The sequence below is a fragment of the Lagopus muta genome, chromosome 9 (genome assembly GCF_023343835.1).
Source record: "Lagopus muta isolate bLagMut1 chromosome 9, bLagMut1 primary, whole genome shotgun sequence".
Lineage (NCBI taxonomy): Eukaryota > Metazoa > Chordata > Aves > Galliformes > Phasianidae > Lagopus > Lagopus muta.
In genome coordinates, this window is record NC_064441.1 from 1415982 (window position 1) to 1442780 (window position 26799).

Here is a 26799-nt window from a genome sequence, read left to right on the forward strand (position 1 = left end):
AGCACATCCCACCCTCCTTTGGGGCTGAGGGCAGGAGCCCAGGAGGTGCAGTCAGAAGGATGGGACTGGTAACAAAGGGGTGGCTTGAGAATAACCAAACCCAGCAGCAATGTCTTTTCTGCCCGTTCTGCTGTCCTGCTGCATTTATGTGCTCCTCATGCCAAGATTTCAGTAACTGCTTTGTTTGTTTGTTTTTAATTACAGTTTACTGGAAGCTTGAGTGCAATTTCCTCAAATGTTTAATTATGTAATTAACATGATTTATGGGTGGAGAACTGTTTATTACTGAAGTAAGTTGATGCCTGTATCTGGTGAATCCATTTTCCCCATTCTGCGAACTGTGTTCCTGATTCTCTGTTGCTGCTTATATTTCATCTTGCCTGTCTCCAGCGCAGTGGATGATGTTGTTACTATCTTTAATACCTCTATTTTCTCTTACTGACTGCCTGAACAGCTGCCTTGAAGCAATGTCTCTTTCCTCTTAACGCCAGTCTCATGTCAGACTTAAAAGCTGACCCCCTGCTTGTGCATGTTTTCATCTTTCATTCACTTCAGCAATATATAAGCCATATTATCTATACGTTATCATTAACGTATTGTCTGTATTTAACTTCCTTAAATGCCTTTTTAAATTGCAGACAAAATAAGACTGGCTCTGTAGTGGTATCCATGTCCAAATTAAAAATGTTATTAACTTCCACGCTTTGAGCAACTGCAGCTGATGCTTGAAACTGTTGCACATTCCTCAGGAACCTGTGCTGTGTGTTTGTGGCTTTGAGTTAAACAGGAAAACTTCCCTTGACGTGCTTTGTAAGAGAACATGTCGTTGTGCTGCAATGAGCCGTGTTTGTGCTGTGTCTCTATTAGCAGTGTGACAATCCAGGCGTGATGCAATGCAGTTGTTCCATTGTTCTTTCCAGACTTGTGATATATTGCTGAAGTCTTAAAAAGGCGTGAATTTGTTGGGCTTTGTTTGTGGTTATTGAGCTACTGATAAGCTCATAAGAGTTGTGCCAGCTGATGGAAAAAGAGTCCCAGCAAAGCACTTGACAGCTCAGAAACTTTGGAGCTGTGGTTGTTATTTGCCAGGAAAATTGTTTTTGTTCCTCCCCCCCCCCAAACAAAAAACAAAACAGCCTTACTTGCAGTGCAGAAATGCTTTTTTTTCTTTATTTCAGCTTTCCCTGCATTTGCATTCTAATTCCTCTATTGAAGAAGCCTGCTTCGGTGGCTGCTTTCAGATCGTAGTGTTTTGCAAAGATGAGATTGTAGCTATAAGATACAGCTCAATGCTTTAGTGCAATATAATTGGGGAAATACTAAACGACACTGACCTCATTTCCTTTAGAACAATGAAAATTAATAGTTTCACGTTTTATTAGGCTGATATTCCAGATGTAGTGTACATTTAATTAAGTGTAGTTTCCTTTTGGTTATGGTATGTGTATCTGCTTTTTGTCGCAAATTCTTTCTAGTTTTACAGTTTTCCACATGTTTTCTTTCACCATTTATGATTTTTTCAAAGCGGAGCTATAAGGATTTAAATCACTTTAGCATGCAGCAAAACAGTTCCCATTCAAACAATAAACGCCATTTTAAAAAGCCTTTAGATCTTCTGTCACTTCATAAATATAAATGTATAAAAACATTATGCAGTTGTAGTGCCCACCTGCTAATTAAATGCAGATTTCCTCAAACTTGTTTTAAAATCTGCTTATTTGTTTCAACTCTGTCTCTGTTCAGAATACATATGGCCCTTGTGAAACTAATTATGCTCACGGAGCAGCTGTTAAATTTAGTGCAACTAATTTTATCCAATATTTTACATTTTAATTGATTACCTGTGAAGAAATTAGCAAATTAACACTTATTGTGCAGTAACAGAATGGGCTTTTATGGATACTTTCAATTTTTACAAGTGGACTAAGTGTTGATGGAATAAAGACGTTTGGTAGGATTTGAGATAGGGAAGTTATTGGCGAGCCTTGATTATCTGGTGTGAGAATTTTGGGATACCGAGTGATGCCAAGCATCTGTGTGTTCTGCAAGTTAGACATGAAAAGCAGATTGGAAAGTAATAGCTTTTCACAGAATTTTGGTAACATATGGGCTTATCTGGATCTAAGAGCCCTTTGAAGATCTTTGAACTTGCCTAAATGACTTAACCTTTGGCATGGCGGGTGGGTGTTCTGGGTGCTGGGGGAGGGGCTGTGCTGCCAGCCTACTTCCCACCTTGTTTTTATTTAAATCTTCCCATAGTTGGATAATTCGAATGTTTTCCAACATTAGGAATTGGGATTATGGAAAAAAAAATAATGATAGCAATAAGAATAGAGGTTTTCATTTTCCTCTCGATCTGTGGGCTTTCTGCTTGGAGGGCATCCTGGTGCAGGTGACGTGTAGCTCTGTGCCGTGAAGTTACAGCTTGCCTTCCCTTTCTGCAGGATATTGCAGTATTAGTTCATAGCAGCGTGCAGGTGAATTCATTGTGCTGCAAATGGAAAAGTGCTGCAACTTGTTAGGCACCGAGTAGCAACCTCAACGTGCTCAAATTTTCACTTTATGAAATTGTTCTCTGCTGCTATGAGCTTATTGAGTGTTTTGGACTTATTACAGGGCCTGGAAGTTTGCATGAAGCTTTCCTAGGGCAAATGTTGTAGGATTTGGGGCTCCAGAAAGATGGCTGTGTTGTGCAAAGCATGGTGGGATGGAGCTGTGTGGGTGAGTGCTGCTTTGCTGGGTGCTGGGGCTGAACCCGGCCCCTCTGGAGGGTGCGGTGCTGGGTACCCAACTGCTTGAAGCAGTATGATGCACTGTTTTGCTTACAGCTCTCTTGATCTGAATTTTGTTATGCAGTTCCCTTTGGCTGCCTCGCTCAGTGTTGATGAACACAGGGTCTATCGCAGCTCCTGGAAGGCAGCACATGGGAAAGGCTCTGCAGGTGTTTTCTGGTGCAGCGGCAGCATGCACTGCATCAGCTTGGTAATGTTTCCCATTAGATGTGTGCTACAGTGGGGCACCACAGTCGGGATGAAGCTGGGGACTGACCAAACTGTGTGTCCTGCGGGGATGGCCTCTGTGGAGTGGAACTTAACATTTTTGTTAAGACTTTCATGGTAGCATCCCACTGATAGTCTTACACCTCCCTCCCTGCGTGGCTGGGACAGGGAACACGAAGTGGACCAGCTATCTTTTGTAACTGCAATACTCAAAGCATAAAGAGTGACTATTGATCGCTCTAGGTGAATGAATTTTATGGGTACAGAAGACTGTAAATGAGAGAACAGGGACAGATTCTGTAAAGAAAACGTTCATCTGTTTGTCAGCGCTGCTGGAAGCGTTCAGTGCAAATCTACATTTACAAATTCAGTGTGACAAACCTATTGCGAATTTCTAGGAGCTGTTTTTCTGCATGTGAATTGTATCTGCTGTTTGTTTTACTTAGATGAGCAAACAGAATTCTGGAATTTGTGGCGACATAATAAAAATCCGTCCTGAGATGGGAAATATACCAGTTACTTAAGTGGTAATTTGATCTATTGTGTAAGTGCTAATACTGTGACCAATAATAGAAGATATAGTGTTGCGAGGGATGCCATCTGCTGAATGAAACCTAAAACGGAGGTTCTGACCCCTGGTGCTAGTCTGAAAGGCACGATGGCAAGGCTAGGTACGTTAACCCCAGCGTGCTGGACACATTCCAGACTCAATAACAGCATTCTTCCTCGGTTTGATTTATAGCTTCATCTGGAGGTAGTATTTTCTTTTGCTTATTCTATTGTTGAGTTTTATTAAACAGTTGTTGCTTTTAAAGCTGAGTGATCTCTTGTATGTGATTTTGCTTTTAAAGGCCTTTGGAGTCCGAAAGGTGCTAAATAATTCTCATCCAGGTTTATGAAATGCCCTTCTCTGTCCCCCAGCCCTCTTGGTACTTAATGAAACTTTTCAATGAGGTGCCATGAGAACCTTTATGGGGTTGGTGTTGTACTGGGAACTAGTGGGAACTGGTGCTGCTGTTCTAAATGTGCATTGTGTTTAGCTGCTCATGTACCGTCAGCAGAGATGTATTGATTGATGATAAATTATAAATTAGAAAATTGGGAATCATGAAAGGTTCTCTTGGATACACGTAGAGACAGTTGTGTCCTAATAGTACTGGATCTTTTTTCAGTCAAGTATATCAGTAACAGTGCAGGACTGGGTAAGGTGATTGAGCACGGGGGATCCTGGAGCCACTGGAGAACTTGAAGTCAAGAACAGAGGGCTCTGTGAGCACAAACCCCTGCACCTGTATGCACTTCCCTGCTGTACTGGAGTGTAGGGTTGGCCTATGCATAGATACTCTGCAGAATGTGTTTCAGACTGAGATTTGATATTAAAAACTACGTGTGTGTCAGCAGAAGGCTAAAGCCAGAGAACTGTAAATGCCACTCCTGTTTTTGCTTTTGTTGGAACACTGGTATTAGTAATAAAGTACTTAATATGTAAGTACAGGAACTTAGTAGCATCCCTAACTTCTTTGATTATTTGCTAAGATAAGTTGATTGTTGTGTAAAAATTCACTGTTCTTCATCCTTTCTTTCTCCAACAGCCCTCAAGACTGCATTGTTAAGACCTAATTGCTTTGTTCATGCATTAGTACTGTCTATTGTGGTTTAATTTATTTCACATTCTTCCTTTAGAAACCTTCACATTCTTTCCTTTAGAAACAACGCTTTCTTATTCACTTTTGAGAACTTGGCAGGGTTTTACTTAAGGATCTGTATCGCTAAATGATTTGAATGTGTGTGTTCCAAATAGTTGGACAAGATAACAAATCTAATGTGTAGAGAGTCCCAAAAATGTGCAATTGCTAAATTTTGATATTGTGGATTTTGTGTAGATCACGCTCAAGACCTCGACAGCGTTCCTATAGTCGGAGCAGTGAAAGATCCAGTCACAGGAGGACTCACAGTGGGTCTCATGAAAGAGAGCGGCGTAAAGGCAGAGAGAAAGAAAAAGTGAAGGAGAAGGGCAAAGGCAAAGAGAAGGAGATGTGTGGCACGAAGCTGGGGTAAGTGAGATGACAAATAATGCAGCCCTGATAACAGCAGGGAATGGTTTGTGCTGTCTTCCTCAGTTTATTTTGTAAAATATTTGCTACTTACATAAAAATAACAGAAATTGTTGGAAAGTCTTTGAAACGTATAATTCTTAGTATTTTGAAATTCTGGCATGTGGCATCGCTTTGAACAAAATAACAGTTCAATTTACAATTCTTTCTTCCCTTGCTTTGCAAAGATGCTAAATAGCTTTTCTTCAATAGATTACTATAACTCCTTTTCTATGCATTCTAATTGTAAGTTTAAAAAATGAAGAGTACTGGAGTATGATGATTATTTCCTATGAGAAAGTGCTTTTCACTGCATGGTGGGTTCCCCCCTCCCAGCCCCCCCCTGACACTTGTGTGTTGACAGAAATTTCTGTTGGGCTTCATTTGTAGCTCCAAGTGTAGTTTCAGTGTATATACTTGCTATGGTTGAATGATGGACTGCCTTTCAAAACATGCTGTCAACATAATTTTCACTTGAAATGACTTAGATTGTTAATCTTGTTTTCTCAGATTTCAGAGAAGGCAGTTTATGTAATTACCTCTGTGTTATACATCTCAATCTCCTACAACTTTTAGTGGAATGTTTATCTTTTTCTCTATTTATGCGATTGCCTTTAAGATGGAAGGCTGCTATATTGAACCTCCTTCTTGAATCTCTTTGGTGCTTTCCCACTAGCACTAAAAGGGAATTTCTACAACAGTACCTTCTGCCAGCATTCATGGAGACAGCTTGCATTTATCTGCTTGGTTTTACAGCATGACAATGCTGGTTACTTAGTCCCTCACATATAATTTCTGCTTGCTCAGGGTTATATTATTGTTTATGTAAGTATTCATGTAAATTAGTTATTTGCACATTTTAATTCTTATTTATAGCACATACACTGCTGGGAACTTCAAAGATGGTGTCTTCCATGCATTTCAGGGGTTGCTTTCCTAATTTTACTGCACCACGTGGGGATATTCACTCTGAGGCAGTGATGCCCTGGCACTGCTGCCCCTGCAGGGTGCCCTGTTGCTGCAGTGCTGGGGACTGGGGCTGTGGGGGTGTCCCTGCCCACGGGAGGAGTGGGGCTGGGGGGATTTCAAGTCCCTTCTGACCCAAAGCCCTCTGTGATTTTGTCATCCGTCAGTCACTGTTGCAGTTATTGTCAGCAGTCAGTAGGATTCAGCCTCTGAGATACTTACAGTGTGTCTGAAGCTTGTTACCTGTTTACCTGGAGTCTGAATGTGTTTGGTACTTCTGGAGGACTTGAAGAGAGGCCTGCATGTTGCATCCAAAATTGCTTTTTAATGAAGCAGGTTCTAGGGCTCTGAACGGAGAAGGAATCCATACTGAGCACAAATACATTTGGTGTGTGAGAGGTTTCTGGACTTTATGTGAAAGCACGTCTTAAATCATGCTGCAGTATATTGCAGAGCTTTATTAACATACTGCCCGACTTGGTCCTTTTATTGCAAGGATCAATATCAGATAACAGTAGGAAGAACTCAGAAGTGCCTCAATTTTGTTGGAAGCAAACAATTTACCTTTGTGTTTTGATAACTTAGAAAGTTGCTTATGCTACATTTGAATACAAAATGCCTTGTTTGGGATGTGTCCAGGGTAGTTAGACACAGTACGAGCTGATGATAGCAACATTATATGACATCAGACCATCTTCCTCTGAGTCCAGGGACAGACCAGTGGGCTTTGTATTGGGTTTTCTTGCTCAGAGCATTATTAGGCTACAAGCTGAAATGTACCCAGGATGATATTGATGTGATCTATACTTAATAAACTTTTTGGGGGTGGGGTGAGAGGAAGGGGTGTGTGTATCAATTGAATCAAATAGTGATCAAAGTGTATCTATCCAGACAATATGGATCTGAGGAGCTTTTTCCCTTATTTGTCATTCTGAAGATTTAGTTGGTATCAGCATCACATTGAAAGGTTTTGCAAAGCAACATATTTAGAAACAGAGAACGCAGAGCTCTGTGAGTCAATTGCCAGAGCTCTGTGAGTCAATTGCTATTTACAGTTACTGCAGAAATATTACAGTTCTGTTTTTGTAGGAGACTTTCTCAAGCTTCCCAAGCTCTGAGATTTCTTCTTCTTTCTCATTTATTCATGTGTTTATTTTCTATGTGGCTGAAAAGTGCAGGAAGGAGATGAGCTTCCAGGGAAGCTCACCTGTCCCACAGTTGGCTCTAGTTAGCTAAAGGCAGTGAGTTGGCTTTCCTCTGTGTTTTCTTTTGTTTTGTTTTGTGGGCATATGTTATAATTCAAGGTTTTTTTGTCTTGGAATGGTGTCAGATGTCCCCTTATGGGTATGGCTGGAATTAGGACTCTTAATATAGCTCTCCTCTGGGGCTGCCTTACCAGGTCCTGCGACTGCTGCTGCTCCCTGCAGCACCACACCTGGCTGCCTGGCCTGGGAGCTCCCTGCTCGCCCTGCTGACACGGTGCTGGGGCAGACAAGCAAACAGTACAACATTCTGCTCTCTAAGACTGCTCACTTGGGCTTTTCTAGAAACTCCAGCAGCTGGGGACTCTTTTTAGAGGGGGAAAAATAGGCCTCTGTATTTTGGGATAGATTCCTGCAGGTACTCCATGTAAAGGAACCAGATATAGTTTCCAATTTAAATTCATGTGTGTTTGGAATGTATTGATGGAAAAATAGCTGCTTTAAATATTATGAAGGTCTTTTACATCTGAATGTTTTTGAAGGTACTTGGTGTGATTGAAGAAACCTGGTTTCAGGAAGTATCCTAGAATGGCCTGGGTTGAAAAAGACCACAGTGCTCATCCAGTTCCAACCCCTGCTGTGTGCAGGTCACCAACCAGCAGCCCAGGCTGCCCAGACCCACATCCAGCCTGGCCTTGAATGCCTGCAGGGATGGGGCATCCACAGCCTCCTGGGGCAACCTGTTCCAGTGCCTCACCACCCTGTGTGTGTAAAACTTCCTCCTCATATCCAACCTAAACCTCCCCTGTCTCAGCTTAAAACCATTCCCCCTTGTCCTATCACTATCCACCCTTATCAACAGCCATTCCCCCTCTAGTAGCCCCTGTACTTTCACGTCCTGTGGACACTGGGATGTTTGCATGTGTCTCTGTCACTGTGCTGTGTGCTTTCTTACCTTATACGTGAGATGAAATCACAAAATTGGGTTTTTTTTCCTTTGTTCTTGGGCTTCTCAACACTACATTACCCAGTATAAGCAGCCATATATTTGAGACTTGATTGTTTCTCTAAAGTAGAGGGTCAAAATGTCGGTTTTGCACTAATTATGGAGAAAATGTTCTTGTTTGTTCATGGCTCGTGTAAATGCTCATTATAACCTTGTTTTCAGCACTTTATTGTATAGGTTTGTAGGCATGGGAGGGGAAGGGCTTGTGGCTTTTATTTTTAAATCAGGGCAACCTTAGGTTTTTCCAAAGCGAGTCTTGTCTTCCCAGGAAAGATCTGGGCAGATTTCCAGAGCAGAAGAGAATCTGCCACTGTAAACCAGTTGTTGTCCCTCCAGTGCTCTGTTTCAATGGGCACTCAGTAAATAAGGGTGAGCACTGAACTTTGTGCATGCTGCGTGAGTGTCAGCTATTTTTTGGAGTTCAGCTTTGTTACCTTCAGAGCAAACCATCCGAACTCTTTTGTTCTTACAGTCTGAAATGTTTTAATGGATATGCTATTCAGCCCTTGTGGAGAGATTGTGGTAACAGCTGCTTTGAGTTTAGGTTGGGAAGCTCATGTGCAGCATCAGACAGTACTTGGCTAAAAACAAAAAGTGATGGGGTTGAGAGAGGTGTATCACGCTTGGAAATAATTTTGTGCTCTCTTACAAGTTAAAGCAATGCATATTCAAAAAGTGTTCCACCAGCATACCCTAAATATTCATAAACAGCAAGACGATCCATCTTTCCATCAGGATTATTTAATTTCCAGTGAGGACTGTGTAAAATAAAGCTGGAGATAAACAGGCAGCAAGAAATGTTCTCAAATGTTCAGCCATCCGACTGCTGCTATGCTGTTCATTTTCCTTCCATTTTCACGTATTCTGAACTAATCAGTCTGCTTTTGTCTCCTAATCCCATAGTAGTTTGAGCTGTATTCCTTTTGCCTGGAAAGATATTAAAGAAACCAAGAAATGGTGTGGCTTTTGCTGAGTAACCGTTGCCAGCATTTCTGAAGCAAAAGCACTGGCTTGGCCTTGCAGCCTTTTCTATTCCTCCAGTCTCATAGGCCAAGTTTCAAATCATATTTCTCTGTTTGAAATAACGATGTTGTTCTCTAGTTACAACCCATGACTGCAGTAGTGATATCATGCACGTTATTGCTCTGGGCCATTCCTGCATTCTAGAACTCTGCCAGTGCTTTGTCCTTAACACAGGCCTTGGTGGCTCTCCTGGTCTCACTGAAGTTTCAGTGACAAGTGCTGTTCTGAGGTGTTCCCTCACCTTTGTGTTTTACAGAACCCAGCGCCTCTTCTGCGTGTTATGATGTTATAAATAAAATGGAACTGATTAAATCAGGGCCAGTGTCTGTTCTGTGATGCATGGCCATTTTCTGTTAGCTCTGCAAAATTTTGTGGTGCAGACTGGACATCTGGTGCCCAGTACTTACCAGTAAGTTCTAGTCCACTGGGTTTCTTTTATTACATTTTACTTCTATGAAAACAAACAAACCCAAGACTTTAGTATTCTTTGTTCTATCGAGGTTGTTGATCGGATCCTACACTTGGCTGCCCTGTGTATCTATCTATATATACATATGTATATATGTAATATATGTAATTACTGAATAAAGAGTGGGAAACCAGTGTCTGTGTGCCAAAGGAATGAGCCAACACCACCAGTGTTACCTGAGCTCCCAGAAGACTGTAGCTGGGAGTGGTTCAGACCTTAGCGCTCTGATCCATTCTGCTGATGTCTCCAGGTATGCCTAGACTCGTGTGCCCTTTTCCTAAAACAAAACAATCTCAGCAAACCTCATCTGACGTAAAATGTGATATATATGTTGTACTTAGTGCCTATAACCTGACGTTCTCCTGGGTAAGACTGAAGCAGGCAACCAGTTGGTTCCAAAATGGGTTTTTGCATACATGCCTATGAGGTACATCCTCACTGATCCTGCACCTGGCTCACATTTTGTTTCACTGTTTTCCTCCACTTGTTTAGCAGAAATGCTAAGTTGTGTCTTGAAGCAGTGATTGAGCACCTGTTGGGAAGGCAGGGCCAGCCCAGAGGATTTCAGGTGCATGCAATGTGCCTGAGTGACTGGAAGGCGTAGAGCCAGGAGCCAACCCTTCCAAGACCTCATTTAAGGGTTGGCAGCGGAGGCAGAGGTATCTTGCTGGAGATCCCTGCCTGCCTGAGGCCTTCCAAAGGTAGGAAGATTTTCTTCCTTGGTTTCTGCGCCCACAGCAGCTGCACTGGGGCTTGTTCTCACTTGCTGCAGCCTAGAGTTGTGCCACTCTGCTGCTATTGCTGTACTTTCCATCACATTATAGCATTACTGCATTATAACTTGTCACTTGTTTTAAGAAATAATATTTAATGGAGAAGCAGTGATTATTTACTCCAAAGAAATAGAGCAACCCTTTCTATCCCCTCTCTTCCCCTCCAAATAGTATTCTCTCTCTGATTTCTCACTAATTTCAATGGGCTTAGTATTTCCCCCCCCCCCCCCCCCCATATTTCTGAAGCTTCAAAGCTTAATCCAGTGCTCCAGTTTGGAAGCTTTGCTCTTTATTTCGTGGTTTTTCAGTTCCTAACACAGTGTTAGCTAGACTATGTCCTGACTTGTGGACATTAGTGACCTTTTAAAAATGCACTGTAGGCTGTAACGTTTTCCTAAGTGTTGCAGGGTGGCTTACTTAACCAGGAAAATTTTGGTCTTATTTGTGCAATGAGGTTTCTTTTTTCTTGGGTATGTTAAATATACCAGTTATGTAACTGTTCCTAATGCGTATCCTTACTGAAGAAGTATTAAATGTAGGAAATTTTTAGTAGCCCTATAACAAATAGGCTATTCCTGGTCTCGGATTGAAACAGGCCTGGCTACAGCCTGGGTTTCCCAAGCAGACCCAGAGGTGCTCCAGCTTCAGCAGTCTGTGAACCTCTTGTGGCTGCTTTGACAGCTGGCTTCCTCCTCCTTGTGCTCCTTAGACCTGTCTTTTTCCAACTTCTCTCATGAAGATCAGTTCAAGTGAAGGTAAACTGGCATTTTTCTGAATGTAACCATGACTCACCCCAGATACTTCTGCATGCTGGTAATCCAATGATGTCTTAAGCTCTTTTATAGTTGTGCTTTGCTTAAATGTGTGTTTCTACTGCTGTGGTGCCTTGCCACCAGCTTTGCTAATTAAATCATTACGTTCATCTCTTCTGCTTTTTTTTAGATTCACTTTTTTTGAAGCAACTTGCATACATGCTTTCAGTGTCCTGTGTGAGCACACTGTTGAATTTTTGTTGAATCATGGTTATTATTTGAATCATTGGGTTAAGAACACTTAAGTTCTGAAGGGATTGAGGTGTGGTTTTCATAAGCATCATTGTTCATTGTTGGACTGGAGGACAAGAAACTTGTTAGCTCCAAATAACTTGTGCTAGATTTATTGGTTTCACCTTAGCTTTCTCAGCAGGAGAATTCTGAATTACTTTCTAAAGTGTTTTTGACAATTTTTAATGGAATAAATTAAGAGCAGCTTTTCAGTTGTTATGAAAAAAGAAGTGTTGTGCCATTAATCAAAGCCGACCACCCGTTTAATTTCTGCTCCTTATTAGACTATCGATACGTTTTTGCATTAATGGGCTGACGACTGCTTAACTACCCAGAGAAGCATAATGGAGCTGAAGATTCGTGTCTTAAATGCACAGCACCCCTGGAATGGAGAGCTGCAGGTCCTGGCATTCGCTGAGATGGACTCAGAGATCCTATGGATCCCTTCACACTCAGGATGCTCTGTGATGGCTGTGTGCCCTCAGTACTTCAGCAGTGCTCGTGGGGCTTCCTTCTCATGCTCCTTGCTGGCTGTGGCCCGGAGCACTGGCAGCACAGGGCTGAGCTTGGCAGGGCTTGGCAGGAGGTGTCAGGAGCAAGTGAGGAACGTTGGGTATCGCAGAGCTTGGCGGTGTTGAGATGCTCATGGAGCTTGCCATGTTTTTCTCACCTCTTCACACACGGTACGGCAGGAAGTCATTTATGGTAATTTTCTCCTATTTGCATATAGGTTATGGAGTTCTGTGGTGCAAAGCACGCTCAGAACTCCTTTTAAGTGTCTGTTCAGATCAAAGCGGGGCTGTGTGATAGCTGTTGTCTGACACCAAGCTGTGTGGTGTTGTTTTCATTAAACATTTATCATACTTCCAACGTGACAGCAGGCAACTTTGTGCTTGGGTAACATGTTTTCATGCAAAATTTATTGAAAAAGGCGAGACATTGTAAAGAGATCTTGTTGCCTTTCACCAGTGGCGAAGGGTAAATGTTTGATTGGGAGGAGAGATCCCCTCAGCGTGCCGAGGAACAGCGAGGCGCTGCTGTTAAAAAGCAAGGAGATGCAGCTGGAAGTTGGAGTTTGCTCTGGGAAATCTTGCTTTGACAGTAAGCGAGAATGCTTTATTTATTTTTCATTTTCACTCTGCTTGGTTTTAACAACTGTTTGTTATGTTTCTGTCACAATGGAATGGGTTGTCATTTGCTAAGCAAATGCTTTTCTAACAAACGAAGGTTTGGGATGGATCCATTTGTAGTGTGAATTCTTGCATTTAAGACCAGTTGTTGAAAAAGCTGGCAGTTATTAGGTAATCTTTACATTATAAATCTTTTTTTTTTTTGTTTTTTTGCAAAAATGGGAAGATAAGGTGGTATATTTAACCAATATTGTACTGCCTTAGAGTAAAACGCTGTTGTTTGTTTGCATTAAGGAATATTTCGTTCTTCCCATGATGTATTTGTGGTTTGGAGCACTTCTATTTTAAATCTGTCTTTCCAGTCTTGCCAATGGAAAGCTGGTGAGTGGACAGCTTGTACGTTCACTGCCTGCTTCTATTTCCGTTAATTGGTGAGTGATCACTTTCTGTCTGTAAGATTCACATTAAATACATACGCCCACAACATTCAGCTTTTGGAAGATAGTCCTGATTCACGTTTCACTTTTACAGTGTATGATGTAAGTAGGGAAAAACGATCCTGCGACTTCTTTGGGTTTAACACATCCAGCAATTACCCAGCCTCAATTCAGGTCCAATTCCTCTGGGTGCAGCATTTATGTTAATAGGCCAGACAATGCAAAGGGCCACTGGTAGCTTATCGCTTCCCATACCCTCTGCTGCAACAAGAGGTGGCTCTCAAAATCTGCAAAGTGTTCCTGTTTATCTGATCCAATTATGCACATGCTGCTTCCAAAACATAATCTCTGTAGTTGTTGGCCTAAGGTATTTGTGTTCAATCATCTCTATTCACTTACAAATGGGATTTTGTCACACTGAGACTGATTTTGTCACTCCAAGGCCTTTTCTTTAAAATTTCACATGACAAGATACATTTATTAAGTAGCAGAAATGTACAAATATAAATTGATGTTCAGGGTGCTACAACGTTTGTTTAATTTGCACTGTGCTCAGTCTTAATTCATCAGTTATTGTTAATTATTTGGGCTGTCTTTTAGTCCTTGTTTTGAAGAAGCTTCGGAAGCTTGTATTGTGCAGTGATGTTTGCTTTGCAGCTGAAGTTTGAAGGACAAATAGCTCACTTGTAGGTTTGATTCAAAATATAACAAGTAAGGATTATTTTTAAGCCAAAACCTTGTCCAGAATCTTTGAAGTCAGTGCAAGATTGTGTCAGGAGGCCTATTCCTCCTCGTCCTCGTGCTGGAGATGTTCCAGGGCTCCAAATGCACAGCTCACTGAAGGTGTCATTGCTTCCCAGGTAATCATGGTGGTACCTTGACATCAGTTTTACTCATGCAGATTTCATAACTTGCCCTCTCAGAGGTTTGGCATTATACTGGAAGGAATTAAGTGATTTGGCTTCGTTCCCACCCAGCTGCTGCAGGGCATGGTGCAGGTGGTGCCTGCAGACCTGCAGAGCCTTGAGAAGCACTTGAGTTGGGTTTGCTGGCAGAAGGTGTGCACTTGTTGGAGCTTAGGAGGAACTGAGAGGCCAAGTGAGGACAACTTCCTCAACAGGAAGCCGGGCAAAAGCTAATGGGAAGCAGAGTGAATGTTTCCCCCTGAAAAGGAAAGAGCTGCCCATATGCCTGGAGTGGTTCTGGGGTCACTCGCCTTTGACCTGGATTTGTTGCTATTGTCATTTGGGCTGTGGCGGACTTGTTTTTCTTTTTGATTGCTAAAAAGTCCCCTTTTATATCTGAAAAGGATGCTCATTTATTTAGTGGCTGCAAGACTGGGGCAGCAGCATATGGTGTTTCTTTGCTTTTTGCTAACAAACTCTAAAATGCTGCGTGGACGCCAGGCAGGGAGCACACATGTGAGCTGTGGGCACAGTTGCATGGATGTCACTGAACGTCCAGAAAGCAAATAGCTTTTACCCACAGTAACTCTTTGGTTTGTGTCAATTCTGTTAATTATCTCTGACTAGGCTGTAAGCAACAATGTGGTACTTTTGTTTTTAATGCAAGTGCTTGGGAAGAAGTAAGCATTCACTGAATGAAATTTGTTTTGTGTGCTTTGAATTGATGGGCCCTGTCCCCATTGGACCCTATTTTCTAATTAGAATTAAATTTAGAAATGTGGAAAACCCCCCTGCCTTGTCTGGTGGCCCGGATACCTACATGAACCACAAAAAGACCTGCTGTGAAGTGAAGCTGTGTTACTTCTGCGCTTCGAAACACTTTTAAAGAAGAAAATCAACTTAGTAGTGGTAGGAAGTACAAAAGTGTAGGTTTTGTGTTCTAGCTTCATAGCTCTATCAGTTAGAGATGCTTGTTGAATTAGCTTTCCTGCCCAATTCTCATACGATGAGGGCATGCCTGTTCCTTGTATTTACAGAAGTAGATTTTGGAATCCATTTGAAGGCTATATCTTCAAAGACACACATTACTTTAAGCTGTTTTCAAAACTATGCAGTCTCTGAAACTGCCAGCCACCATGATTGTCCTTTTATAACTATATAATTTGCATTATCTTGGGTTTGAAAATTGAATAATTCCTCAATAGAGAATTATTTCTGAAAGAGTATTTCATTTACACACACACTCACATTCTCCCTGAATGTAAACATGTGGCTCTTTTTATATCAAGGCACCTTGCACTTCGGGAGCAGCTGACTGTTGTTTTAATGGACTCTCTTAATCTGTGTATGAGGAATCCAAACTGAATGATACGGAGCTGTGAAAATCCAGTTAGCGTGAGCTGTAATCTCTTTACTGGGTTTAAGTAGTTAGTGGCATTCAGACACCCTGCAGATACTGAACTGCAGAGATACAGTAATCACCTAACCGTATAGCCAGGGCCTTGCTATCGTGGAACTAAAGCAGAGGAGTCCCCAGCAATTATTTAAGTAAAACAAAACAAACACAGCATGCTCTGCTTCTTCTGAGCAAGCAAACAACAGGCAACTGGGAAAAAAAATCCAGCAAACGTTTTCTTTGTTATTTCACATTGTAGTACGTACATACAGATGAAATATGACAGGTTTTGGTAATAAAATTCTGTAATGAATTTAATAAAACTAGCATTTGCATGGTTGAAGATCACCTTCTGTTTGTTTTAAAAAGCCAAACCTGCAGTAGGTTTGGACATGTTTGCATGACCTTAGGAAGCTGGAAGGGGTTGCATGCATGCATGCATGGATCTCAGGTGGTGCCAGCTGCGATGCAACCTTCCATTGGGATACAGGGCAACCTGGGGCTGGTGGGGCAGCTGCTCGAGATAGGTGGTTGGGTGCTGCCAGGGGTGCGAGCAGGGCTCATTTCTCTCTTTTAACACCATTCTGTTAAAAGAACTTCTTGCTGAAGTGTGCACATTCTCAGGCCTACCTGTGGAGGAGACTGCCCAACCCAAGCCTCCTGCTTGAGCCAGTCTGCTGAGCTTCTCCCAGCTGGTTTTGGTCAGAGATTTTTTAATGTAACAGGTTTGTAGGCTCTTAACAGCTCATCTCTGTTATGATCTGGTCTTGGCATAAAACATCTTCAGCTTGGCAGAAGGACCCACCAACACTGAGAGTGTGTTATCTCCAGCCATGCTTTTTTATGGCATCAGTACTTGAGCTTCGTGTTGGTTTGTTCCCAGTTTGCATTGTGGCAGCCCTAGCAGCCACTTGGAGAACTGAAGATTTTTCTGGAGGAAAAAGTTCTTGGAATCATTTTGATTTTCGGTGCCAATGTATGCATTATTTATAATGTTAAAAGCAACATTTTTAAAGATCCATGAAGGACGAGGCTGGGAAATGCTTTCAGTGACTTCCAAGGTAGAAATGGAAAGCCAGAGGAAGCCCGTTAGATGTCCTGTTGATTCTCCTGGATCCTGGCTTGCTCCTCATCTGCTTCCAGCTGCTGAAGTTCTCGTAAGACAAGGCCCATTTAACGGTGAATTATGTTGGGAATGATGATTGTTTCCTGGACAGAAATCGAAAAAGCAAGATCAGTCTCTTTTCTCAAAATGGATTAAGGAATTGATCAGGAAGGTCTGACTTTGCTGCTCAGATCAGAATCTCTGAAGGCTGCTTAATGGCATCATGCTGTGTCAAAGAGAGAAAAGGATTTTTCCTATTGATTCTCGTCAGGTGGGCACTGCTCTGTGCTTTGACAAAATATTAAAGAAATACACGTAATGTATTTATAGGACAGCATTCAGCAGAGCGTGATTGACGAATGCGTCCAATACTGCAAAGCTCAGCCTCGAGGAGGGCGGGAGTGAAAGGGTTTCTCATGTCCTGGTTTTCCTTCTTCCATCCTCTCCTAAAATTAGGTTTTGGCAGTACGTAGTTGTTGACTGCTGGCTGTACTCATAGTATGGATTGTCAAAGCAATTGTCTTTAATTAAGCCAAGCGAAATGACAGATCTGGATGTTACTCTTCACAGCAAGAATCCTTGTTCTGTTCTGTTGCCTTCTCCTTGTGAAACTGTAGCTAATGCTGTAGTATTGCTTTCTACGTGTCATTAATTTCTGGTGGGCCTCTGCAAGTCGGGATGCTCTGTGAGCATGAAGATGGAATAGAAGGTGGGGGCTTATGTGTAGTGGAAGACATGAAATCTTGCTTAAAAGGTCAAAATGCACTTTGTATAGAAGAGGACAAAAGATGAAAATCCACTGCATAATTTGTTTAAAAAAGAACAAAACCAAACACCTTATGCCCCAGAGCTTGTTGAAAGCTATTGCCATTAACTTTAAAGGTTATAAAATAGATATCTTCTCTAGAGAAATAGCTGTATGGCTGGTAATCGGGAACACTGAAGGTTTTGCTCATTTGTTTTCAATAAATTACCAATTTAAGCACAACTTAAAACGGAGGAAGAAAGAAAACAAAAAAAACCAAACCACAGAAGGGTTATGCTGACAGTTACGTGTTGCAGTGTGTTGACAACTTGGAAGTGTTTTTCTCTTCCCATCAACTTTTCTCAGTGGTTTTTCTTTTTCCATTACGTGCAGGTCTGGACTGACAGATCTCAGCTTGCGTTGCTGTGTTTGAGCTCATGCTGTTTGGCAGCAAAGCAACAGCTTGCACTTCTTTCCTCTGGCTGGGCATGGGAAGGGAGGTAGAAGAGAATACCTGGAACAGGAAGCTGCATTCTGTCCTTCTTAGCTTCCATAATAACATTGTTCTTTTTCTATTTTAATGAATAGGTTGTTGGGCTTTTTTTAATATCATTTAGGCTGTAGTAACTCGGAAGTGATGTGAGATGTCCAGTGGACTTCAGTGAGCAACAGGCATCAACCCTCCCTTGGGGATCCTTCCAGCAGCACTTGGGTTATATGGGAGGTGGAAGAGTTCCTGCAGTGAGCAGCCCTGCTTCAACCGGGGTTTCTTTGCATTCTTTCCCTTCCTTAACTTGTAGTTTTCAGTACGGAAAAACTTGATGCTTGTGTAAGCAGTACTTCTATTATAAAAGAAATCCACGTTATTACTTCTGTGAGAGCAATCCAATGAGAAGCTTGAAAGTAGAAACAATTCATGCTGACTCTTTTTTTCCTGTATCAAACCATTCTCAATAACTATTTTATAATCCAACCCATGGAGAGCATTTATAGGGAATGCAACATTTAATTTTTCTGCAAGTTGATGAGAATTTTCTGGAATGAAATTGAAATAAGATTCTCTCACGTTAAAGTAACCCAACGGTTGTCTTTCATTATTGCTCTTTCCCCCTTTGTGCGTTGCTGTGGCTGGTTATTTCTAGGCAAGCCTTTTGAGCTCTGCAAGCTTTGTTTGTGAGCTGGCAGTAGCAGTCAGATGGAACTAGATGGCTCTGTTTTCCAAGGGCTACTTGAATATATAGCATGTTGCCCAACATCCCATGAAGGAATGGTTAAACCTCTTCAAAAAGCAGTCATTAAGAAAGTGAGATGTCTGCAGCCAAGGTAAGCTATGCAGCAGAAGCATTAAGCGCACACATGGGCTTGGGAGAAGCAGGAACTGAAAGGTGCTGAGTCTTCAGTGGGAGGTAACTCCACAGAAGGGAGATGGATGCTGAGCTGTAGGCTGCTTTACCTTGATAAAGCACTGTTGGTGAGGGTTGTTTAGTGGCACTGTGTACAGTAATTAGAAACAAAACAGAAGATTCACTCCAGCCATGGGAGGGTTGCGTCTGACTTGGATAAACGTTATTTCCAGATCTGTCATTGTATGGCCTGCAATAGGAGTAAAACCCTAGCATGGAGGAAAAGCCCTGCTGGTTAAAGAAACCTGTTAAACACATTCACAGATGCATGGTATGTATGGAAATACTTTTTCAGTTCATGTGGGAATAGACATTAGTGAACACGAGATGGGATTTTAGCACGGTGGTTTTCACATGTGGTACTGAGGTACTTATTTCTGCCAGGAGAAACGCGCTCGGTTTTATGTGCAGCATCATGCTTTCTTTTTCCTGCTCTGCCTTTAATCTAGGACTGTGTCTATGTAATGCAATAGAAATGTCGCTAACGTGATTATACTTTTATATCTTATTAGCTCAAATACTGAGCACAATAAAATGGAAAACTGTTTAAATTTTATGTTTAAATGCTTGAGATAAGAGTTCTTGTAAATGAAATGTGATTACATTTCTGTAATAGATCTTCTCTGTCTTTTACTACTTTGTTTAGCTATGTAATTCTATTGGGATTGCTGTTTCTAAGTTTGACTCTTAGAAATATCCATGTAAAGTACTCAGCGTCACCCACACATAAACAATGAGCACAAATCTGTTGAGAGCTCAGTGTTTCCTGTCTGGAAAAGCAAGTAGCCGCTAGATAGTTTTCTTTGTGATAACCAGTTTGAATTAAGCATAATTCCCCAACATCACCTTGAATTTCCATCTGTGTAACGCTGATGTTCTTAAGCGTTTTGCATTTACCTAATGCTCTGGGCTATTTTCACTTAGCGTGTATGGAGAGCTGTGACTATCTTCAAACTGTAGATGATATGAATAACAATTGTTTGCTGATCTTACCCTGTATCTCCCTGGATAACCTGCAGTCTGCAAAGGCTGAGTAAGTGGCAGATAGCTTTTGTCATCTCTTATCCGGGCTGTACACTTGTAAGGAAGAGCAGGGATAATCGCCTAAATCTAATTAGGGGTTAAAAGAGGCCATGACTGTGATGTGGCAGTGAGACACCTTACTGTATCAATCCTGTTTGCATTAGAAAAATAAGGTTGTCATATTGATTATTCAAATTAGCTTATATTGGCCGTGGCTCAATGGCGTGTATCGCAGCTGAAGCTCTGCGAGGTCCCAGCTTTTCAGAGGAGACCTATGCTTATGGCATATATTATGTGGTGTCTTGTTTGCTAATTTAGAGGTTTTAAAAAACTGAGACTGAGTGAGTTTTATCATGAGAATTAAAGGTTTAAGTGACCATCAGAAAATGAAGTTGAGCTTTTGTGTGTGATATTTGCGATTGCTGAAAGCTATTAAATGAAGGCCAATAAATTTGCTTCAGATCTTTTATGGAAGAGTCAGTATTGGAGTTAACAGATCTTGCAGTATTATGTTTGTGGACTAATTGATGTTTAGTTCAAAGTCAAACGGAGCTAAAGGAGTAAAGTAATTGCATTCAGATCAATTCCACATTCGAGGGACAGCAAATTCCCTGGGCTGTGGCTTAGGGGTCTGTGTTTTAATTTGAAAATCTACCTGGTGCTGAGCTACTGGAGTATTCTCAGATATTTCTCAGCCCTTGGCTTTTTCTCATTCAACGACTGCATCCTCTGACATTCTATTAGGGTAAAGATGCTGTGGAGAGCTCTAATTTCAGCCCTCCTTGTTACCGTAGTTGTGATGGGTGACGTAAGCACATCACGTAGAAGAGGCAGGAGGAAAGCCTGTAAGAACACTTTTGTAATGCACCAGGCAATATGTGCCAGGGCACGTTGTGGGTAAAGGTTGGATGTTGTTCTGTTAACTTTTGCACTGGTTTGTGCAACAGTTGTACAAGAAAAAGAGCGCGTGTTAAATTGCAGGTATTGGACATAGTTTGCAATTGTTTCTCAGTTGGGTTTTACCCATCTTCTGTGCTTGATGAAGATTATTGTTTATCCTGGGTATTGCTTATGCTACGTTTCTGTCTGGTTTTGTATAAAAAGTATGCATAGTTAACAGCTTGTTCCCCTGTTGCGTGTAAGGACAGGGATTGTTTTAAATTGCTTCATTCTGTTCTTCCAGTTTCTTCTGTTTCTATTCCTGCTGTTGGTATTGGTGTGACAGTTACCCATCCCTGTTGACTTTAAGCCACAATGACCAGAGGAAGGGGATATGTGTGTATGTATATAGAAGGAAGGAGAGAAAGAACAACATTTTGACCTGTTTTTAATGACTTAAAATGATTCTGTGCAGACGTTCACATAACTTTCCAATATCTTGCCTGAACAGAAAGTTAAGTAGGCAGCTTATCCTGTCGTGCCTTTGTGGAGAAGTCCATTCGGTCCTGACCATTGTTGCACGAATGTTTGATTACTTGGAATGGTTCCAGTTTGAGTTTCTGGGGACACTGGATTTTGGCACATGTGTGCAAGACGTAGCAATTTTGTGTGTTGTGAGTTTAAGCCAAAACTGGAAACCTAGGAGAGGAGCCAACACACGGGGCTTTTTCCAGCAATTTCAATACGCTGCTTCTGTGGATCAGTACAGCAGACTGGTCAGTCGTTCTGTATTCTGAATTTGATGCAATGGCTTTCTCTTTCCCCAGTCAGGAATGGGGCTCGAGGTCAGATCACTTCCCTCCATCTCAGACTAACGTGTAAGTTCCAATTCTACCCAGTGCTATATTGACAGTTAAATTTGTGAAACGGAATCAGGTTGCTCAGCGGTCTGCAGTGATGAAGTGCCTTTGGCTCCGTGACCAGAAGACTTCTGTGGTCAGAACACGTGGAGCACACATCCACATCTGTCCATCCTCATTTCCAGGTCTTTCTGCACAGTCTAGGAGTTCTCAGAGAATCTTGCTCTTGCAGGGTCTGGCAGCTTGTTTGTTCTGAAGTTGTTGTTATAGAATACTCTGTGCTGCTTTTCAGGATATTTGAAGGTACAACTGGAAGTGCTGGTTTTACTATCCAAGCTCCAAACTGCTTCACATCCAAGTGTCCTTAGAAACTGCCATGTTTACAGTGCTTGATGTTTTCAGGAATCTCTTGGCTTCATATTAGAAAAATAACATTTGAGAGAAATCTTGGCTGTAGAATGAGACGTGCTGAATATTTTTGTCTTATCTATTAATTTTGATCAGCTTGGTAGCAAATCAGTTGCTTGCATTATGACTTATTTTAATGTCACTGAAGGAAAGCCAAAACACAAGATCCTATTAAGACTCCTGGTCTACATCTCAGCTGGCTGCTTCTCACCTTACAAAGCCAGCGCTGCTCTCTTTTTACTGGAGACGTCCTTTATGAGGTGTTGGGCATGATAAATGCTGAACTGGGGAGATGCTATTGCATTCTTTGATGCAAGAAAAAGGTTAAAAGCCTATTAATAAAACCAGCTATTTTGGAGAGTAAAATGAATGTGTGTTGTGGTAAAAACATACCCAAGGAACATTTGGACATGGAGCCTTAAGGAGGTTTTGGGCCAACTCACACTGATATGAGGTACTTAAACAGCATCATTCAGTATTGGGTTTGGGTTTGTTTTGTGTTTGGGGTTTCTTTTTGAGTTGTAAGATTTTCTATGAGAAGAATTATTTACTGAAATTTTCTTGTGATTTAATGTAGTGTTTTGGGCATTGGCAGCATCACTGTTTCCAGCCCTGGCATAGCAATGTTTTGAACATGTCCATTAATTCTGAAGCTTTTCTCTGTGGAGTAGATGGGTAGTGAGCATAAGAGCAAAAGCAATTTTAGCATTAATATTATTAAATAATAATAGACTTGTAAATAGTCAAAGACCATTACAAGTATTGGAGAAAGAAATAACAAATAAACAGGGCACAGGCCTGTTTGTGACCTAAAGCTATTGGGGAGGCTGCTCCATGTTGGATTCCATGGGTCTGGAAGATCTCTTGGCTTTCTCCTGCCACTCAGCATGTGCTCAGCCCGCCTGGAGTGCCCAGATTGGGGAAAAAAGGTGAGAGATTTGCAAAGACCTTTGGAATGAAGTACAATAGAAACAAACTGTGAAATGCAACTGGAAACTTGAGTCTGCTATGATCTGAAGTATTCCAGGGTGCGTTAGGTAAAGCAGATGGGATGATAGAAACCAACTGTCAGACATCAGGTAGTTCTGCTTCTTTTAGAATAAGTCTTTACCCTGTATAGGAATGAACACCTCTACCCATCTGACAGTAAGCTTGTTGGCATTGATGATGGGGAGCAGGCCGGAGATTGGGCAGGGGTAATTAACTTTAGATGTTAAATACAGGTATTAGTATGGGTTTTTCTTTTGTGAACTGATATCTATGGGGATTATTTAAAAACAAACAAACAAAACTTCTGAAGTTAGTATAAAAAATGTAAATTGTCACTTCAGAATATTTAATAATAGATTACATAACTATATGAAGCAGCCTTTTATGTAGGCATCTTATAATAGCAATTTAGAGTGATCATAGAATCCTAGAATGACCTGGGTTGCACAGGAGCACAGTGCTCATCTGTTTCCAACCCCCTGCTGTGTGCAGGTCACCAACCAGCAGCCCAGGCTGCCCAGAGCCACATCCAGCCTGGCCTTGAATGCCTGCAGGGATGGGGCATCCACAGCCTCCTTGGGCAACCTGTTCCAGTGCCTCACCACCCTCTGGGGGAAAAACTTCCTCCTCATATCCAACCTAAACCTCCCCTGTCTCAATTTAAGACCGTTCCCCTTGTCCTATCACCACCCACCGTGGTAGAGTGATGAGCAAAAGCATGAAGTTCTTGGTTTTGATTCTCAGTTATTTTCACAGAGATTACACAAAGTTCTCTACCTCAAAGTTTTAAATACTTACCACAGTTTCTTTTCTAAAAGATGTTATCCGTTTGTGAAGAACACATAGCACAGAATCTTCAAAAGCAGTTAAGTAAATAATAATAAGTGAAAAAATAATGAAGAGTAACTAATACAGACAACTTCCATATTAACTTGCTTCACAGGAAGAATGCTTTTAATAGTGAACTTTATTTTTATTAAACTCTCAGTGAGGAACTGCTGATAGTTTCCTCGAGCACGTTTCCATGAGCATGTAGTGTATTTTGCAGTCTGCAGTGGAGCTGGAGGTGGCCCTGCCCAGATGCTGCCTCGTTCCGGGGCGCAGTGAGCTGCGCACACCTGCAGTGCTCTCAGAACTCCTTTAATGTGCATAGGTACAGAAAATGAACCGCGGGCGTGAGGAGTCCTTGTGTGCTGCTTTATCAACAGAGCGAGGGCCTGAAGGAGTAGAGGAGGTAAATGGACACCAACGTATCCAAATATCTCATTTTGCCTAAAAGCAAGTGCCGGCAGATAAATGCCCATAAAGGGATTTCTTTCTTAAGCCCCATGGATTTTTTTTTTCTGCAACTTTTTGTGAGAGTTAGAAATGAAAACCATTCATCTAGTGCCCCAAAGAACGGCCTTATTGAATGGAATAACAGTGTAATGTACCATTGAAGGCAGGATTGAAAGTGATTATCTTGTTAACTCTTGACAGTTACCGCCAGCTTGAAATAGAACTGGCAGGCTTGATTTGCAAATGAATTAGAGCTTTTTCATTTTGTGCCAGGATCATCTTTTTATATTCTGATATGACAGATGCTATGTTCCATGCTTTTGTTTCTCCTCGGTTTTATACTTGCAAATAAAAAACAAAAGATTATGATAGTAATTTTATTTGCATCTTTTCTCTGGGAGTTTATTCTTTGTGTCGAAGTTTTTAATCTTATATTTTTTCAGAAATTTGTTTAAGAATAGTATTGTTCCCGCAGAATGAAATTTCATTAGGTTAAGTACAGTCATAATTGGGTGAACGGCGAGGATTTAGAAGCTTTCTGAACTGGGAAAATCGATTGTACTCAACTTGTTTTAGTGCTTAGGACATTTAAGTTTTCTCCCTGATTTATAGTTAAATTTAATATCCTTCATCGCCCAGAGCTGAGCGCAGTTGAGAAAAATCCAGCATTGAAAATAATGATCCTAAAATTCTGCTAATAAAATGCAGGTGTAATTAGTTTCAGATTAATGCTGATGAACTGTGTTTATATTCTGCAGCCATCCAAACACAGATGGTAAGGTGTTAGGTATGATAATTACTGTGCACTCTTTATATGTTCCTCATTAACCTGTAACGCTCTTTACCAGTCCAGAGAGTTTTTCCTATAGTTGTGTTTACCGACATTAAAACTGGCTCTGCTTTGTTTAATATTCAGTGCAGTGTTCTGTGCATTTGCAGTGCTGGGCTTTTTGCTACTTTTGTAATCTATTTTGTACTTAGAGACTAATTAGCAACACTTCCTACTGCCACCGACGTCCCTTACTGAAATGTTTTCATACACTTTCACCTACAGGATGTGTTTTAATTGAATATCGACTAAATAATATTACAGAAAAGGTAAAATAGGCCAGAGATGTCTAATTTATTTAAAACTACCAAATAACGTGGTTAACAAAGGCAGTGCTGCTCCAAAGTCTGAAGCTTAATTGCTTGTGTTTGCTGGGAGTTCAGGCCTTGATTAACAAGGTTTTGCTCTTTGTGGAGGCAATCCTGAGCACAGAGCAGCAAAGAAGGGAAAGAAATAAAATGGGAACCTGCGTCCTCCGCTCAATCATGTATCAAAACTCCAAGGACTTGCAAATTACCGCCTCCTTTGAATTTCCAGCTTTATCTGAGGAATGGCTTGAACTGGCAACCGGGGTAAATAAATCTGCCTTGATAATTTATAGGATTTTTATACGTGATCTCAGGTCTTAGTAAAACAGAACTGGGGGCTTTTTTGGGTAGTTATCTTGGCTCTCCTTTAGCTGAGAAATACTTACGGAGAGAAAATGTTCTTTTTGTTTTTGTTTTGTAGTCTATTTGAAAATATTGAAGCTATCAGCTCCATATTTTGGCTTTTCTTCCTCTGCTTAGTTTCAGTGTTTATTTCAATTGCATACAATCTTGAATTTTACTCTGTGAGACAGGGCTATATATATTTTTTCCCTCCTGAATATTTGATAAGGTCTCTTGGGTACTGATTCTCCTTCTCTCTGGGATAACATATTATGGAAATTGTTTCACCTTGTGTCCTATTTAAAGTCCCTGGTTTTAGCATGATTCAATTTAGCTTGCATTATATTCTTCAGAGTTCTTCAGCAGTTCCAAGTTATTCTGTATGTGTTTCTCTCTACAGGGAGGCATTCCTGCTTTTCTTCCTGCGTTTGATAAGTGACCTTCATATAATCTTCTTGAATCTTTATCAAATTTAACTTATTAGTAATTGGCCAAACTTCTTACTGTTTTTCCCCAAGTGAAATAAATTCTTTGGTTGACTGGAGTGAAGGAACCATTGAGGGCAGTAACATCAGCTTTGAAGTCCTCACTCTTCAGGACCGGTTCCAGACCGCTTGAATGTGCTATTAAGTAAGAGCAAAACAGCATTCACACTTCAAAAGGCATCACGGCTGTTTTCTCCAGCGTTCAGAGTGAAGGGCTCCCTAAGCATTCCCTCTTTTGGTGGGACCTTATTGTGCACAGAAGACGAGAACAGTAGCACCAAGTCAACAGCTTAATGGCACCTCGTCCTGTTGGACTCTGACTGGGATAAGAATATTCTCAGCGAACATATTATGCTGGTTTTCAGGATGCTTGCTCCTGTCAGAATGACAGCCAGGTTATTGCCCTGTGTTTCTTCTGACTTGCAACCCCTCTGCAGTTGGCATTGCACTGCTAAATCATTTTGGGTAGTTCATTTTGCACGTTTGGTTGGATCTTTCAGTAGCAGAAAACAGGATATGAGGAGCCTCAGCTCCTAAATCTGTTAAGCAGTCCAGGACTTTTCTTTGAAGTGAATGAAGCATTGAGGATTTCTTTTTTTTTGTGTAACTTCAATACTTCATTGCAGGGATTTTGATTTTCGTTGCTGTGCTTCTCAAGGTTTTGTATCTCAGATGTGCCAAAAAGGACTGTGGTTCATATTG

The 26799-nt window shown here is 41.3% G+C and overlaps 2 protein-coding genes across 2 annotated transcripts in view; both read left to right on the plus strand.

The window, feature by feature from the left end:
• Window positions 1-26799, plus strand: part of GFM1 (G elongation factor mitochondrial 1) — a 161043-nt gene that overhangs the window by 30554 nt on the left and 103690 nt on the right. The window lies entirely within an intron of this gene.
• Window positions 1-26799, plus strand: part of RSRC1 (arginine and serine rich coiled-coil 1) — a 111627-nt gene that overhangs the window by 24190 nt on the left and 60638 nt on the right. The window contains exon 5 of the mRNA XM_048955452.1: window positions 4883-5053. Within this exon, the coding sequence (XP_048811409.1) occupies window positions 4883-5053 (171 nt within the window). The remainder of the gene's footprint in view (window positions 1-4882; window positions 5054-26799) is intronic.